Source organism: Dendrobates tinctorius, unplaced genomic scaffold (assembly GCF_039654945.1).
Source record: "Dendrobates tinctorius isolate UK_male_01 unplaced genomic scaffold, ASM3965494v1 ptg000102l, whole genome shotgun sequence".
In the NCBI taxonomy this organism is placed as follows: Eukaryota; Metazoa; Chordata; class Amphibia; order Anura; family Dendrobatidae; genus Dendrobates; species Dendrobates tinctorius.
This window is the reverse complement of record NW_027361770.1, coordinates 6,345,647-6,364,389: the sequence shown is the minus strand read 5'-3', so window position 1 is coordinate 6,364,389 and position 18,743 is coordinate 6,345,647. Positions and strand designations below refer to the sequence as shown.

The 18,743-nt window shown below is 41.8% G+C and overlaps 1 protein-coding gene across 4 annotated transcripts in view; it reads left to right on the top strand.

Moving 5' to 3' along the window:
- Window positions 1-18,537, top strand: part of COL15A1 (collagen type XV alpha 1 chain) — a 1,161,047-nt gene extending 1,142,510 nt beyond the window's left edge. For all 4 annotated transcript variants that reach the window (XM_073587711.1, XM_073587710.1, XM_073587708.1 and 1 more), the window contains 3 exons: window positions 9,933-10,118; window positions 15,547-15,662; window positions 18,299-18,537. In XM_073587711.1, the coding sequence (XP_073443812.1) occupies window positions 9,933-10,118; window positions 15,547-15,662; window positions 18,299-18,515 (519 nt within the window). In that variant the 3' untranslated portion in view covers window positions 18,516-18,537. The remainder of the gene's footprint in view (window positions 1-9,932; window positions 10,119-15,546; window positions 15,663-18,298) is intronic.
- The last annotated feature ends 206 nt before the right edge of the window (window positions 18,538-18,743 follow it).

Below are 18,743 nucleotides of genomic sequence, written 5' to 3'. Positions count from 1 at the left end.
ATGATGTTCAATACTACAGTGACATTAAGGTTGTCTTAGGTTACATCTACAACCAAACAAGGCGCTTCCACGTGTACGTCAGTAACCGCATCGAGAGAGTAAGGAGGTCTTCCAAGCCTGAACAATGGCACTATGTCCCATCTGAACTTAATCCAGCTGACCATGCCACTAGACCTATGTCTATAAGTTCTTTTGCTAACTCTTCTTGGCTTTCAGGTCCTAAGTTTCTGTTGGAACAGAAAGGAAGTGAACGTGTCCAGGAAGTCTTCAGCATCCAGGATCCGGATAACGATCCAGAAGTCCGCTACGAGGTCAGTGCTTTGGCCACAAACACTAAAACTAAAGCCTCTATTGCCAGCGCTTCAAACGCTTCTCCAATTGGATCAAACTCGCCAAGACTATAGCAAGGTTAGTCCATATTGCGAGATCTTATCGCAGCTCACGTGGAGACAAAGACTGTCACGATGGGCACGTCTTTGCCATAAATCACTACCAGTTGAGGACATTCCGGTAGGATGAACCATGAACAGAACACTGTCCTAGTACTTCGTCCATTGGATTACCGTAGGTCGGAGATAGTTTGTCCTAGTGCGGCTCCTCCGATCCGAAGATGGGTATCTTTGGATTGTCTCAGGAACTGTCTGTCATCTACCTCGTTTTGAAGTTATTATTGCATTGCATGCATATTTGTGTTTGTTTTCTAGGCTATTGAACTTTATTTAAAAAAAACAAAACATTAATATTGTGAAATCCCTTACGGAATTTTAGACTGGGAGTGTGCTGTTCCGTTTAAGTTATGCTTATACGGTTGTCTTGCATTTGCTCTGCTGCCACCTGCTGATCTTTTTTCTGTATGGCAGCCTGCAGCAATTCTTGTACATACCTTTCACTTCCGGTTCGCCTTCTCTTCCTCTTTCCAGCCATTATTAGTTTCACTTTCTCTGGGAGAGACATGCTTGTACCGAGCTGTGAAAGGCATCAGTTTTTCGACCACTTTGCTGCACCACCTTGTTAGCCACTTTGCTGTATCACTTTGTTAACACTCTGCACGTCTGGAGAACCTATTGTATTACCAATCATACGCTGTATGTCCAGATTTCCAATTAAACAAGTCTGGACTTCACAATCCCTGGTGTGCATTATCTCTCCGGACGCCAAGAAACATGGTCCTGTCTGCCCTGCATTGAGGAAACGTAAGGTAGGAATCTCTCCCAGCCCCAATCAACTATACCTCCATTCGCCTCATGTGGGGACAGAACACTCGGTAGGGATAGAGTTCTATTTGCCTCTTGGAGGACAGATTTTCCTAGAATTATTTGTGGACTCCATATACAGAGTGCCTAAGTGCTAGAGAGCAGAATCTTCCCCTCAAGTGACCCCATTATGGAAATTACAGCCATGCCAAATGTGAACGCTAAAGGTAGTTTATGCACACTAGGGATCAGAAGGGAGGGGGCATTTGGATTTGGGAACGCAGAATTCGCTGAATTGCTTTTTGTGGGCAACGAGCCATTTTGCTTTTCCAGAGCCTCTGTGCTACCAGTAATGTGGAAGCTTCCTATATTTCCATTAACAGATGACAGACCTGAGTGGGGACTTGCTTTTTTGTGGATTGAGTTGAAGCTTTTATTGGGAACATTTTGCATATTTTTTGGGATCAAATTTATCCGGTGCTCTACGCTGAGCACTTACTTTGTTTCCATCTAAATCTCCAAGTGATGTGACAGATGAAACTGCCGAGGGATCCAATCACTATAATGCGGCAACAAAGTTACTCTGGGCTCTGTTCAGCGTTTTCCTTCCTGTCAGAGGTGCACAAAACTATGGTGGACCTCGATTTTATGCACACCTAAAAAACAGACACCGACGCATCACAGGTCCTATGGCATTCACAGTGCCTCCATCTGACTCATTATAGGGAATCTTCCGCCAGCGGTTCTGTCTGAATCACGTATTTCAGAAATTTCCACAGAAACACTGGTGTAAGAGCTCAGTGCAGAGTGCCGGATAAACGTGCGCCAAGCCTTACTGCGATCTTTGGGAGGCAGAATGAACAAATCCACAGCAGGTGAAGAATTGGTTTTATTTATTTTTTACTAATGTGGTATAAGTGATTAGGCAGCTTTATTCTTTGGGTCAGTGCGATTGCAGTCATACCAAGTTTAAATGGAGTTTTTTATGTTTGGTTGTAGTCACACACTAAAAGATGCTTTTTTTTTGCAAGAAGTTTTTGCATCGCCATATTTTGAGAGTTATCATTTTCCCATATTTCGGCACACGGAGTCATGTGAGATCTTGTTTTTTGCGTGACAAGTTGACTTTTTTATTAGTACCATTTTCAAGCACATGATATTTCTTGATCGCTTTCTATTCCAATTTTTGTGGAGACAGAATGAGCAACAACCAGCAATTCAGGAATTGTTTTTTCTCATTCTGTGTGTGGTAAAATTGATAAGGACGCTTTATTCTCTGGAGCAGTACAATTACAGCAATGCCACATTTATATTGTTCTTTCACTTTTACTCAATAAAAACTTTAATAGAAAAAATAATCAATTTTCCATCCCTTTATTCTGAGAGCTATAACTTTTTAATTTTTCCGCTGATGAAGCAGTATGGCGGCTTGTTTTTTGCGGGACAAGATGGCATTTTTATTGATCCTATTTTTATCTACATTCGTCCATTTGATCGCATTTTATTCCACTTTTTCCAAGCGATATGATGATAAAGCATAGTTTACTACTTTTTTGTGTTTTTTTTTTTTTTTACGGCGTTCAAAGAAGGGCTTAAGTAGCATGATACTTTTTTAGATTGGATTGTTCCGGACGTGGCGATACCAATCATGTACTTTTTTGTTTATTTAATTTTTTTTTTACATAAAAATGTGTATTTATTAGTGGATTTATTATTATTTATTTTTATTATTTTGTCATTTTTTTTTACATTTTTTTATTTTTATTTCCTTTTTTACCTAGTCCCTTTATGGGACTCTCACATTTTTACATTTGATTGAAGGAAGCTGCAGAGCATGGTCGCCCTGAGTAACGGTTCCCCCCAAAATTCCAAAGAATTCTAGAGACCTGTCCCACCCCTATCTGAACCTAGCAGCTTGCACATAACATAAATAAAAAACTCTTGAAAAAAATGCATTAATGCATGTATGTATGTAATGTAGAGTGTGTTAATATGCTCACCTATCACACTGCCTTCTCCGGTATCTGTTGCTCCTCTGAGTGATGTTACTGCTCAGCAGACTCTCTGGGTCCCTCCTGACCCAAAAGTGCCTTTTACAATGTAAGCCTGTGGAGCATCAGAACAAGGCGAAATAGACTGATATTGTAAGGGCTCATGTAAACAACCTATTTTTCTGGTATGCATGGTTTTCATGGATAGTACTAGTGCCTGCTATTTTCTATGGGGCTGAGTACGTCTGAGTGGTCTGTGGAAAAAATTGGAGACATATCCGATTTTGATCACAGACTGACAGAATGGAGAAGGTGGAGAAACTTTTCCTCTCCATGTCTGAGTAAAACTAATGCAAGCAACTCTGATCAAAGTTTGATCAGAATAATCAGACTGTTTTTATCAGATGTGGAGAAATCGGTAGTGTGACTATAGCCTAAGAGAGACTTCCAGCTCATACATAGAGCAAGCCGGTTAGTCTGAAGTGCGGTGACGTCACTGAGAAGAGGAGAAAGTCACCAGATCCCGGAGACAGCAGCAGTAAGTTACTATATTAACACAGACACACACTAAATTACATACATACAGTCATGGCTGAGAGTGTTGGCACCCTTCAAATTGTTGAAGTTACACGTGCTTTGTTATACACGTTTATTTACTTTGTGTTCATTGGAACAACACAAAAGAATGGAGAAAAAAAGTCAAATTGGACATTATTTCACACAAAGCAACAAAAATGGTCCAGACAAAATTGTTGGCATCCTTAACTTAATATTTGATTTCACTCCCTTTCGAATAAAAAACTGATATCAATTGTTTCCTATAACCATTAACAAGCTTCTTACACCTCTCAACTGGAATTGTAGATCACTCTTCTTTTGCAAACTTCTCCAGGTCTCTCATAATTGAAGGGAGCCTTCTCCTAGCAACAATTTTAACCCCTTTCCTACATTGGACGTAATATTCCGTCCATGTGACCTGGGCCCTAAGTCCCATGGACAGAATATTATGTCTAGCACGATCAGCTGCGCTCACGGGGGGAGCTCAGCTGATCGCGGCCGGGTGTCAGCTGATTATCACAGCTGACACCCAGCACAATGTGTCAGGGGCGGTCACGGACCACCCCCGACACGTTAACCCCTTGCACACCGCGATCAAACATGATCGCGGTGTAGCGGGGGTTAAAGGGAAGCATCGGCAAGGAGGGGGCTCCCTCCGTGCTTCCCTGAGCCCCCACGGCAGCGCAATGTGCCGCGCCGCTGTGGGGGGCTCCTTCCCTGCAGGACCCCGAATCCAAGATGGCAACGGGGGCCTTCGGGGCCTGCAGGGAGCTGGCTTCCTCAGTGCCTGCAAAGCGCAGGCATGAGGAAGTCTGCAGCAGTGCCTGTGACAGATCACTGATCTGTCACAGTAATCTGTGATGTGACAGATCAGCGATCTGTCACAGGACAGTGATGTCCCACCTGGGACAATGTAGTAAAGTTAAAAAAAAAAATAAAAAAAAGTGTTAAAATAATTTAAAATAAATCACCAAATAAATTAGAAAAAAAAAAATATTCCCCCAATAAATTCATTTTTTGGAAATAAAAAAAAACAAAACAATAAAAGTACACATATTTAGCATCGCCGCGTTTGTAACGACCTGCCCTATAAAACTGTCCCATTAGTTAATCCCTTTAGCGTACCCCTTAAAAAATAAAAATAGAAAACAAAGCAAAAAATAATGATTTATTATCATACCGGCGAACAAAAAGTGCAATAACGCGCGATCAAAAAGACGCATATAAATATCCATGGTACCGCTGAAAACGTCATCTTGTCCAGCAAAAAACGAGCCGCCATACAGCGTCATCAGCGAAAAAATAAAAAGTTATAGCTTGCAGAATAAAGCGATGCAAAAATAATTATTTTTTATATAAAATTGTTTTCATTGCATAAAACCGACAAAACATAAAAAACGACCAAAATGAGGTATCGCTGTAACCGTACTGACCCGAAGAATAAAACCGCTTTATCAATTTTACCGCACGCGGAACGGTGTAAACGCACCCCCCAAAAGAAACTCATGAAACGCTGATTTTTGTTCATTCTGCGTCCCAAAAATCGGAATAAAAAGCGATCAAAAAATGTCACGTGCCCGAAAATGGTACCAATAAAAACGTCAACTTGTCCCGCAAAAAATAAGACCTCACATGACTCGGTGGGTCAAAATACGGAAAAATTATAGCTCTCAATATGTGGTGATGCAAAAACTATTTTAACAATAAAAAGCGTCTTTTAGCGTGTGACAGCTGCCAAAAATAAAAACCCGCCATAAATAGTAAATCAAACCCCCCGTTATCACCCCCTTAGTTAGGGAAAAATAATAAAATTAAAAGAAAATTTATTTATTTCCATTTTCCCATTAGGGCTAGGGTTAGGGCTAGAGTTAGGACCAGGGTTAGGGCTGAGATTAGGGTTAGGGATGTGTTGGGGTTAGGGTTGGAGTTAGAATTGGGGGTTTCCACTGTTTGGGCACATCAGGTGCTCTCCAAATGCAACATGGCGCCTGATCTCAATTCCAGCCAATTCTGAGTTGAAAAAGTCAAATGGTGGTCCTTCCCTTCCAAGCTCTGCCATGCGCCCAAACAGTGTTTTACCCCTACATATGGGGTATCAGCCTACTCAGGACAAATTGCAAAACAACTTTTGGGGTCCAATTTCTCCTGTTGCCCTTAGGAAAATAAAAAATTGGGGGCAAAAATATAATTTTTGTGGAAAAAAATGATTTTTTTAGTTTCACGCCCGGTCGTTATAAACTTTGGTGAAGCACTTGGGGGTTCAAAGTGCTAAACACACATCTAGATAAGTTCTGTGGGGGGTCTAGTTTCCAAAATGGGGTCACTTGTGGGGAGTTTCAATAGCTTAGGTACATTAGGGGCTCTCCAAAGGCAACATGACACCTGCACACCATTCCATCAAAGTCTGCATTCCAAAACGTCACTACTTCCCTTCCGAGCCCCGACGTGTGCCCATACAGTAGTTTTCTCCCACATATGGGGTGTCAGCGTACTCAGCACAAATTGGTCAACAACTTTTGGGGTCCAATTTCTCCTGTTACCCTTGGGAAAATAAAAAATGGGGACTAAAAGATCATGTTTGTGGCAAAAATACGATTTTTTTTATTTTCACGCCCGGTCATGATAAACTTCTGTGAGGCACTGGGGGGTTCAAAGTGCTCACCACACAACTAGATAAGTTTCTTAGGGGGTCTAGTTTCCAAAATGGAGTCACTTGTGGGGGGTTTCCACTGTTTAGGTACATCAGGGGCTCTCCAAAAGCAACATGACATCCGCAGACCATTCCATCAAAGTCTGGGGTCCTATTTCTCCTGGTACCCTTGGGAAAATAAAAAAATTGGTGACTAAAAGATCATGTTTGTGGAAAAAATACGATTTTTTTATTTTCATGCCCGGGCGTTATAAACTTCTGTGAAGCACACATCTAGATAAGTTCCTTGGGGGGTCTAGTTTCCAAAATGGTGTCATTTGTGGGGGGTTTCTACTGTTTTGGTACATCAGGGGCTCTCCAAACGCGACATGGTGTCCGATCTCATTTCCAGCCAAAAACGTCAAATGGCACTGCTTCCCTTCCGAGCTCTGCCATGCGCCCAAATAGTGGTCTACCCCCACATATGGGGTATCAGCGTACTCAGGACAAATTGCACAATAACTTTTAGGGTCCTGTTACCCTTGGAAAAATAAGAATTGAGGGTGAAAAGATCATTTTTGTGGAAAAAATATGATTTTTTAATTGTACGGCTGTATGATATAAACTTCTGTGAAGTCCTTGGGGGTTCATAGTTCTCACCACACATCTAGATAAGTTCCTTCGGGGGTATAGTTTCCAAAATGGTGTCATTTGTAGGGGGTTTCCACTGTTTTGGGACAGCAGGGGTTTTCCAATCGCGACAAGGTGTCTGATCTCAATTCCAGCCAAAACCGTCAAATGGCGCTGCTTCCCTTCTGAGCTCTGCCATACGCCCAAATAGTGGTTTACCCCCACATGTGGGGGATCAGCTTACTCAGGACAAATTGCACAATATCTTTTAGGGTCCTGTTACCCTTGGGAAAATAAAAATTGGGTGTGAAAAGATCATTTTTGTGGAAAAAATATGATTTTTTAATTGTACCGCTGTACGTTATAAACTTCTGTGAAGCCCTTGTGGGTTCAAAGTTCTCACCACATATCTAGATAAGTTCCTTGGGGGGTCTAGTTTCCAAAATAGGGTCACTTGTGGGGGGCTTCCACTGTTTAGGTACATCAGGGGCTCTCCAAACGTGACATGGCGTCCGATCAGAATTCCAGCCAATTTTGCATTGAAAAAGTCAAACGGCGCTCCTTCCCTTCTGAGCTCAGCCATGCGCCGAAACAGTGGTTCCCCCCCACATATCAGGTATCAGCGTACTCAGGACAAATTGCACAATAACTTTTGCAGTCCAATTTCTCCTGTTACCCTTGGTAAAATAAAAAAAATTGAACCTGAAGTATTTTTTTGTGAAAAAAAGTTAAAATGTTCATTTTTTTTAAACATTCAAAAAATTCCTGTGACGCACCTAAAGGGTTAATAAACTTTTTGAATGTGGTTTTGAGCACCTTAAGGGGTGCAGTTTTTAGAATGGTGTCACTTTTGGGTATTTTCTATCATATAGACCCCTCAAAGTGGCTTCAAATGTGATGTGGTCCGTAAAAATAAAATGGTGTTGCAAAAATGAGAAATCGCTGGTCAATTTTTAACCCTTATAACTTCCTAACAAAAAAATTTTTGGTTCCAAAATTGTGCTGATGTAAAGTAAACATGTGGGAAATGTTACTTATCAAGTTTTTTGTGTGCCGTATCTCTGTGATTTAAGGGCATAAAAATTTAAAGTTGGAAAATTGCGAAATTTTCAAAATTTTCGCCAAACTTCCGTTTTTTCACAAATAAACGCAAGTTATTTGAATGAAATTTTACCACTAACATGAAGTACAATATGTCACGAGAAGACAATGTTAGAATCACCGGGATCCATGGAAGCGTTTCAGAGTTATTACTTCATAAAGGGACAGTGGTTAGAATTGTAAAAATTGGCCCGGGAGTTAACGTGCAAACCACCCTTTGTAGTGAAGGGATTAAGATATCTCCACAGTTAGTTGTTCAATGGGATTTAAGTCCCAACACATTGCTGGGCACTTCAGAATTCTCCAGCGCTTTGTTTTTGTCCATTTCTGGGTGCTTCTTGAAATATGTGTGGGGTCATTGTCCTGCTGGAAGACCCATGACCTAGGACACAAACGCAGCTTTCTGACTCAGGGCACTACATTGCGAATCAAAATCCTTTGGTAATCTTCTGATTTCATGATGTCTTGCATACAGTCAAGGTACCCAATGCCAAAGGCAGCAAAGCATCTTTGAACTTTCACTATATGTTACTGTAGGTACTGTATTCTTTTGTTTGGAGGCCTCATTCCATTTTTGGTAAACAGTACAATGATGCCATTTACCAAAAACCTCTATTTCATCTGTCCATAAGATGTTTTCCCAAAAGGATTTTTGGCTTACTCACGTACATTGTGGAAAACTGCAGTCTACCTTTTTTATGTTTGTCTCAGCAGTGGGGTCTCCTTCCATAGCGTTTCATTTCATTCAAATGTTAACGGATAGTTTGCGCTGACAGTAGTGCATCCTGAGCCAGCAGGAGACCTTGGTTTCTTTGGAACTTGATTGGGTCTGCTTGTCCATCTTCCAGACTAATCTACATTATAACCTTTCACAAATTTTCTTACAATGTTGGAAATGTGCAAACAATTTTATCCTAACCATTTCTGGGATATTGTGTGGAATTATGTCCAAATATGCTTTTTTTTTCTGTTTTTTTGCTGTTCTAATACACACAAACTAAATAAACTTGAGTATCACAAAATATGTGTAATTTTCTGGAGAAATGCTTCATTTTCTGGAACAATTTCAATGTTGTCAACACTTTTGGCCATGACTGTATATACTCAAATTTTTTTAAAAATAATCTCCGTGGGAGTGCTTCATTAAAGCGAACCGGTCAGCAGGAATTTGCTACGTAATCTACAGACATTGTCAGGTTGCCACTTTTACACTTTTATACTGATCAAAATGATACCTCTGGTAAAGAAATCTGTCTTGTGGTTGTTGTGTAATCAGTGTTAAAAAATTTCAATTAATGAGATGCCCGTGCTCCAGGACGGGACTGTAGGAAGAGTCTTATCTTCCTCCTGCAAGCCAGAGAAACAAAGGAGAGTCCTGCCCACGGGCTGCCCCAAAGCACAAACGTTTTTTTGCTTCAGGGCAGCCTGTGGGCAGGTCTTTCCTTGGTTTCTCTGGTTTAAAGCTGGAAGATGAGACTCTGCCTACAGTCCCGCCCGGAGCACGGTCACCTCATTAACGGAAAATTTTTCACACTGATTACACAAGAACCACAAGCTGGATTTATTCACCCAAGGTATTATTTTAATCCGTATAACAGCGACAACCTGACAGTATCTGTGGTTTACTTAGCAAAATCCTGATGACCGGTTTGCTTTAACCTAAAAAAATGTTAAAAACCTGTATGTTACTGAATCATTAATAGAGTAAAATAAAAACTACATATTATGTTCAAAGTTTATACATTTGCAGTAAAAAATGATTCTTGTTTATTTAATTCAGATATTAGGATTGTTTGTACACAGTATCAGCAATGTTTCATTTTCTTTTAGCTGCACCTTGTAGCGTTGAACTCTCCTTTTGCTGGTGACGCTCGGGCCGATTTACAATGCTTTCAGCAAGCTCGTGCAGTTGGCCTAACATCTACCTTCCGAGCTTTTCTCTCATCACATCTACAAGATCTTCACAGTATAGTGAGAAGAGCAGATAGGTTTAACCTGCCTATTGTCAATCTGAAGGTAAGAATGTAAGGGGAGAATTTGGCTGACAACGATTTTGTACCTCTAAACATCTTATATAGGGGTCCCTGGGTGTGTGCATGCGGTTGAAGTTCTATTACGGACACCTGAGGATACATTTTGGTGCAATTTGTGTGGCGCTGGACCCTTTTTAACTTCACAATGAAGAAAACAGATGGCTTTGCAAAAATAAAGTCTTGTTTACTGAGGTTGAAACATATATACAAGGGGTAACAGGAACAATGCTTAACTTTCTCTTCTGCACAATACAGAAGCACATTTGTAGTGGTTATAGACCACAACACACTACTTGTGAAGAATCTTACATATACACAACAGGGTACGCTGGTGGCCTCCATCTTCCCAGTACAGGGCCACATAAGTCAATGTGTTATTGCACCCTAACTGCACTCTGTGAACATTGTAAGGGATTTCTCACTGACCACCACCTTACGAACGTGCCCTAGCCATGCTGATCCCACCATAATTTTTTCATTAAGACCTCCAGGTCTGGCTATCACTGAAAATTGCTTTAAAATCTTCTTGCATATGTGTCCCAACTTACCTGCCATGAGCAAAACTGCCACCACTGTAAATTGCTTTCTTTAACCTGCTCCCTTGAAGGTCTATTTCTTCACACACACCCAATGATGACAGAACTCTCTGAGGATGTCCTTTCTTTCTCTCCAGCTCTCTCCGCTAACTTTAAAAATCGGTAAATAACCAATAGTCCCCATCTACTCCTCCCCAACTATGGGCTGGCTTTACAGTTAACCCTGTCACCCCAACTAACAGTAGATAAATAGTTTCACTACACACTCAAGAGTTTTCATGCAAATATGGTAATCTTTAATGATTGTTCAGAGACGATGTTTTCCAATCTTATATTCAAATAAGCGGTAGTTCACAGCACCTCATGTAGACAAAGGGTTAACTTTACCCATACTGAAAGTGCACGTCATATCCAAGGAGTCCCACTTGGCAAAAAGTCCAAACAATGTAGAAAAATGAGGACAGCGCTTCCCAGGTTGGTGAAATTCAATCACTCTATTCTGCCATCTGTTGCGACGGTTCGATCTATACAGAGTGCTTGATAAAGACAGACTGTATCCACCTCGTCTAGGCACTGAGACATGGGTTTCTTGTATTTATCACATGGTGTGGGAACATACCTGTGCACCTTTCACAGTAGTTAACGCTATTTCTCATATATATGGGTAGCCCTCACACCCAGGGCTGTGGGGTACTCGGTACCGGGCCCGATGAGCTTCAATGGGAGATGTCACGGCAGCTGGGACCCCGCCCGTGTCCCTGGGCACCCATTGTAAAAGGGGTTGTTTCAGTGTGCTGATGGTAGTGAAAGTTTATAAGTGATTCGTGACGCCACCTCTGGTATTCGGCAATAGAGATGTAAACCGACGCTGCAGACAGATCCTCTGGGAGAGATGGTGTGGTGCAGCAGTGATGTTATAGCCCTCCACAGGCAGGGCTGTAGTCCCAGGGCAGAGTAGGTGAAGTGACACTCAGATGATGTAGTGTCAGGCACGAGGGATGTAGCGGTGCTGAGCAGGTTGGCGCAGGAATAAGTGGAGGACACCAGGGCATGTAGTTCCAAAGCTTTACTCACAGTCTGTTGTGCAAACAGGTGCCCGCTTCCGTGCCGTGTCCTCCGGGTCAAGGACTTAGTCAACTTCCAGGCCAGATGGAATACTCCCTTCCAACACTCCGCCAACATATGTGCCTTTCCTGAACGTCTCCTCTTATAGCGCCTTTGAGTGAAGTACTCCTAGTACTGAGTTACACTGGAGTTCCTCCTGTCAGATGTTCCTATGAACTCTACTTGTACGGCAGACAGCTGTAGCCTGCTTCGGGGACTCCTTGCTATTAAGTCCCGGCTCACTAATATGTTGCTGTTGTGCCCCCAATTCTTGTGTGGGAATAAAGTGGTAACTACTTCTATTCCTCTGGTGTCTGCTACAGGGCCATTAGTATCCGTACAACCTCGGGGACCGGACCCCGGCCTTGCGCTTAGAACTTGAAAACAGTTCTCCTCTAACCCTGGTCCTTGTTCTCTTATTCTCCTCACGTTCCGTGCTAACCCTTCTTTCCAATGGAGAATCAAGCTTCCTTCCTCTGTTGCTTTCCTGTGCCAGCAGACCCAGATCACTGTGGCCGGCTGCAGCACTTCCCTCTTCCATCCCTCTCCCGGGGATCTTCTCTGTCTCACACTCTGTCCTTCTACATCTTCCCTCACTCACTGAATGAAAGACTGACTCAACTCTTGGTGCTCTTTTGGTGCAAACTAAACTCCACCCACCTCCCAGCACGTTTCGTGTTCCAAGCAGCGAGCCACCAAGGGGTGCTTTGCTATACTACAAGCAGGGAGCCACCGAAGGTGCTTTGCTACACTACTTTGTGGTGTGGGGTGCAAGTGTTGGAGTGTGGTCAGGTGTTTCCACCTTACCTGGATGGTGGGGCACCACACCTCAGGAGGAGGTGCAGTACCTCTGTGGCGACTGAGCCTCAGGGGCGCCACATATATATATATATATATATATATATTCTGCATAGTAGAAAAACTGATGAAATTCTGATTATAAACACTGACACATTGACCAAACTTTGATCAAAAACACATGAAATTTGGACTGTAGTTTTGCGTATGAGTACACTCTCGAATGTCTGAGTAAGCCATTAGGTGAATGCCAGGAGAATATTACTTTCCTAAATGCACTGTGACAATGGTAAAGTTTGGTGGCGGAATGATAATACTATGTGGCTGTTTTTAGTGTTTTTTTTTACTATGTAATCCGAGAACAGCATGATGTACTGGCAAAGATCCTGATTCCAATATTGCGTGCCTGATATTGCGTGCCTGACTGGGCTGCTTGGTGTAGTTTTGATAAAATCTCTACTGCAGATCTACCAATTTTCCAAATTCTGAGCACTGTATAACCCCACCTACACCTCTGATTGGCATAAAGCTGCTCATCAGTGTGGGGGCGTGGTTACACAGACCAGGAGTACCTCATAGCACAAGACAACTGTTCCTCTAATAATCTCCTTCTGATAAAATGCTGATTTTATTGTGACAACAACACACAAGCCAGTAAGTCACACATCACCGTAATCAGGTTCTCTGCCCCTAAATTATGCTTCTGTCAGATTCCATAGTAAAACCTGCTGACAGATTTCATTTAATGCTTATGAATACAAAAATCTTTCTTGCATGACTGTCTTGCCGTAGGATCTCAAACCCATTCAACACTCTTGGGATGAACTAGAAGAGAAATTGTGAGCCAGGCACTCTCGTTAAACATCATTCAGAGGAGCATGTCAGTTTCAACACTTGAGTGTGTCTTTGGGAATTTTTGCTCATTCATGGTTTTGTATAAAGCCCTCTCAAAAGAGTGGAAGCTGTTATATCTGCAAAGTGAGGCAACTCCATATTGCAGAGGACTTGTTACATGATTGATGTTGCCAAAACCACAGGCAGCGTGAATCAGAGCTTGGCTACATGATTGAACTCAGGTGTATCACCTTCTGAAATGCCCCATGTTTCACAGAAAGTACACTTTACAGATCCTGTGAGACAGACCTGTCCATTACCTGCAGCAGCCCTGTGATGATTAAGGTATAATTTCTCTGAAACTCCAGAATGTTTCATAGAGAAATATACATTACCGTTCAAAAGTTTAGGGTTACTTAGAAATGTCCTTATTTTTTAAAGAAAAGCACAGTTTTCTCCAATGAAGGTAACATTATATGATTCAGAAATACACTCTATACATTGTTAATGTGGTAAATGACTATTCTAGCTGCAAACGTCTGGTTTGTAATGCAATATCTTCATGGGTGTATAGAGGCCCATTTCCAACAACCATCACTCCAGTATTCTTATGGTGCCTTGTGTTTGTTTAAGAAGGCTAATGGATGGTTAGAATACCCTTGAAAACCCTTGTGCAAGTATGTTAGCACAGCTGAAAAGAGACTGGCTGATTAGAGAAGCTATAAACCTGACCTTCCTTTGAGCTAGTTGAGAATCTGGAGCATTACATTTGTTGGTTCCATTAAACTCCCAAAATGGCCAGAAAAAAAGAACTTTCATGTGAAACTCTACAGTCTAGTCTTGTTCTTAGCAATCAAGGCTATTCCATGCGAGAAATTGCCAAGAAACTGAAGATTTCCTACAACGGTGTGTACTACTCCCTTCAGAGAAGAGCACAAACAGGCTCTAACCAGAGTAGAAAGAGAAGTGGGAGGCCCCGCTGCACAACTGAGCAACAAGACAAGTATATTAGAGTCTGCAGTTTGAGAAATCGACACCTCACAGGTCCTCAACTGGCAGTTTCATTAAATAGTACACACAAAATGCCAGTGTCAACGTCTACAGTGAAGAGGCAACTACGGGATGCTGCCTTCAGGGCAGAGTGGCAAAGAAAAAGCCATATCTGAGACTGGCTAATGAAAGGAAAAGATTAATATGGGCAAAAAACACAGACATTGGACAGAGGAAGATTGGAAAAAAGTGTTGTGGACAGACGAATCCAAGTTTGAGGTGTTTGGATCACACAGAAGAACATTTGTGAGATGCAGAACAGCTGAAAAGATGCTGGAAGAGTGCCTGAAACCATCTGTCAAGCATGGTGGAGGTAATGTGATGATCTGGGGTTGCTTTGGTGCTGGTAAAGTGTGAGATTTGTACAAGGTAAAAGGGATTTTGAATAAGGAAGGCTATCACTCCATTTTTGCAACGCCATGCCATACCCTTTGGACAGCGCTTGATTGGAGCCAATTTCATCCTACAACAGGACAATGACCCAAAGCACACCTCCAAATTATGCAAGAACTATTTAGGGAAGAAGCAGGTAGCTGGTATTCTATCTGTAATGGAGCGGCCAGCGCAGTCACCAGATCTCCACCCCTTTGAGCTATTGTGGGAGCAGCTTGACCTTATGGTACACAAAAAGTGCCCATCAAGCCAAACCAACTTGTGGGAGGGCCTTCTGGGAGCATGGGGTGAAATTTCTCCAGATTACCTCAGCAAATTAACTGCTAGAATGCCAAAGGTCTGCAATGCTGTAATCGCTGCAAAGGGAGCATTCTTTGACGAAAGCAAAGTTTGAAGGAGAAAATTATTATTTCAAATAAAAATCTTTTTTTTGAACCTTGTCAATGTCTGGACTAGATTTTAAATTCATTTGGCAACTCAACTGATTAATAAAAGTATGAGTTTTCATGGAAAACACAAAATTGTGTGGGTGACCCCAAACTTTTGTACGGTAGTGTACGTGGCTGCAATTGTGCAGCCAGGCTCTGATTCATGGTGTCCATCTTTTTTTTTCAGCGAGAAAAGTAAATATATGTAATATTTGTATGTACTGTGCAGTTTTCTCTTTTAATTGTAATGAATATTTTATTCCGTTAGGGTGAAGTTCTTTTTGACAACTGGGAATCTATATTTTCTGGAACTGGAGGGCGTTTCAATTCTCAAATTCCAATTTATTCCTTTGATGGAAGAAATGTATTGACTGATTCAGCTTGGTAGGTTTGGCAGTTTATTATCATTTTACATAGAAGAAAAACTTTTCATACACAGGAAAAATACATTTCACGTTATAAATATATTTTTGGGGTTAAGCCACCCCTTTACGACCTATGACATAACTATACATCATAGGTCACCTCCCTCACTTTGATGCAAGGTCTAGTGATGAGCCCACACCCATTCTGGCACATGACAGCTGATCTGATCAGCTTTCATGTGTCCCTAATAGCCATGGGTGGAATCACAATCCATCCGCTATTGTTAACATGTTAAATGCCACTGTCAATCTCTGACAGTGGCATTTAACATGTACATGCCGGAAGCGCATCATTAACTTCACCCATTGGCGCCCCTGTCACATGATCGCGGAATGTCGATGGATTGGCATGAAAACCCAGGGTCTGCAGGAGACCCCTGTGCTTGTTATTGCTAATCCGCTAATAGTGCCACCCCGTCCATGCGTTCATAGCAGATTAACATTTTTGTTACACATTTGTTACATGTACTGCCAAATAAGCTGTATACAGGGAGCTGAGGTGTGATGTATTGCAGGAGAGACTCTGCCTACAAGAGGCTGAGAGGAGAGATATACTGCAGAATGGGCTGTGTACAGGAGACTGAGTGATTTACTGCAGGTTGAGTGTTTACAGGGTGCTTAAAGGGAACCTGTCACCCCCCCAGGGCGTTTTTAACTAAAAGAGCCACCTGCATTCTGTGAAGGTGGCTCTTCTGTTTCTGACCCCCATTAACGCCAAAATATAGACTTTTATAAATCGTTCCTCATACCTGTATTCTGTCACAGAGGTATGGAGTGTCGCTGCCTCCCAGCTGTCCATGAACCCCCCTCTACAGCGTCCCTGCACCGCCTGCTTCTTTTGTATTTACCGATACATGTTATTGGGTGCCTGCGCTGTGACAACAGTTCTCGGGCATGCGCAGTGCGCACTGCCCGGGGATCTGTCATCAAGCTATCACGCCTGTGTGTTTCTGCGTCCCAAGATTCCCAGCCCCACAATGTGAATACTTCATAACACACTGCGGGGCGGGATCTGTGGACGCAGAAACACGCAGGCGCGATAGCTTGATGGCAGTTCCCGGGCAGCGCGCACTGCACATGCCCGAGAACTGGTGTCACTTCGCAGGCACCCAACAACATGTAACGGCAAATACAAAAGAAGCAGGCTGCAGCTGCCTCTGAAGCGATGTGGGCAGACTTTCCCGGTTCGTCACCGCCCAGCATCGTGCGGGCTTGCTGCTCTCTGTTAATGAAAGCAGTGCAGGCGAGAGCCCGCGTGATGCTGGGCTGTGATGTGCGATGAAGCTTCATCCACAGCCCAGTCACTCAGGGAGACGGAGTCCCGCCTCGATGATGCTGGGTCAGCATCCAATCCTGAGGTTGACATGACATCACCCGACATCAGAGGCAACTGCAGCCGGGGGTCACGTGATGGAGATGAGCAGACAGCAATAGCGCCGCTCACAGGCACATTTGGAAATGCATGGTATTTGAAGAAAGACTTATATCCAAGGTTTATATTGATCTTCCACTACACATTGTAGTTGGCAACCTCTTTAATACGTAAATAGATACAACTTGATTTAATGGTAGATAGATAGTGACTGACAGCCAGGCTCCCACTGCAGCATCTAAGGCATCCTCCTAATCTGACGTGAATGGATGCCTAATAGGTTTAACTATGGAATATTGTAAAATAAATAAATGCATTTATTGAATGGTAAACAAAAATATGAAAAAAAAACAAACCTAAAAAGACTAAAAATATATTCAATAGTCATTGTTTTTTGTTCATTCCAGAAAAAGCTGGAATAAACGTGATTACAGACTTGTGTTCCCCATAAAGTTCAGTTTAAACAAATGTTTGTTTTTTTCATGCAAAAGAGTAAAAAAAAGCATCTCATCCAGCAAAAAGAAACCAAAAAAAGAAAATAATGCAATGCTACATACATCCTGATGGTGAAAACAGGCCGTATTCTTAAATAGTCACTGTATTAGCAAAGTAACTTTGTAATATCTAAGAGGAATTTGCATCTTTCTCCAATTAACTACTTCTCCCCTGCTCCCTGAACTCACCAGTCAATCTGAAAAAACCCTAAAATCCCTCTTCGTCAAAGTAAGACAGGCTGCTAGCATAGTGAGATGTCAGGGTTCATGTTCTATACTCAATGGAGATTAGAAGGGTGAAGAAGAAGTGAGCAAACCAGCAGAGGAAGAGCAGACAGGGAAATTGTGTTGACATTACTGAGAGATTTAGCTTATCCTATTGCTGGAGTCACAGCCAAACAGTCCAGAATTGCTTTATAATCTCCTCCATACTGCTGCCGCTGCTGCTTTTGAGCATGTGCTAAACAGATAAAGAAGACCAGGAATCCCTCTGTTTGTTTAAAAGGATTCATTTTTACATACCGTATATTTACTTTTTAAAAATAGAGGAAAAAGTTCTAGGCATTAAAGACTATGAATACAAAAATTATGACCTTCCATGCTCTTTAAATTGTTAACATCATTACGTTTTGTAAATAATATTAATCATAATTATGTCTACTAATCTGTACAACACCCTTCAAAATAAGATTTTAGATATATAAATTTTGTATGTTTTACCATTTACAGGCCTCAAAAGATACTGTGGCATGGTTCAAGTCAGAATGGCATCCGAATGGTCCATAATTACTGTGAGGCATGGAGAACAGCAGACATGGCAGTCAGTGGACAGGCGTCCTTACTTCGGAGTGGAAGGCTGTTAGATCAGAAATCATACAGTTGCTCTAATAAATTTATTGTTTTATGTATTGAGAACAGCCATAATGTGGATGAAAGAAAAAAATAAATTCAAATAGAAGGAAAAATAAGTTAAGAAGACACTGAAATTCCTAATGTATATATTGAACTTCTAACAGATTGCACACTTTTATAGCCAAAGAGAACATACCTCATTTATTGCATACAGAATTGTGTTGGAAAGTAGATTTCAGTCTGCAATTTGGTGCTACATTTAAGAATGAAGGTAGGATTGATAGTAGATCAGGTAATGTTTTTTTTTTTGCCGTGGGCTGGA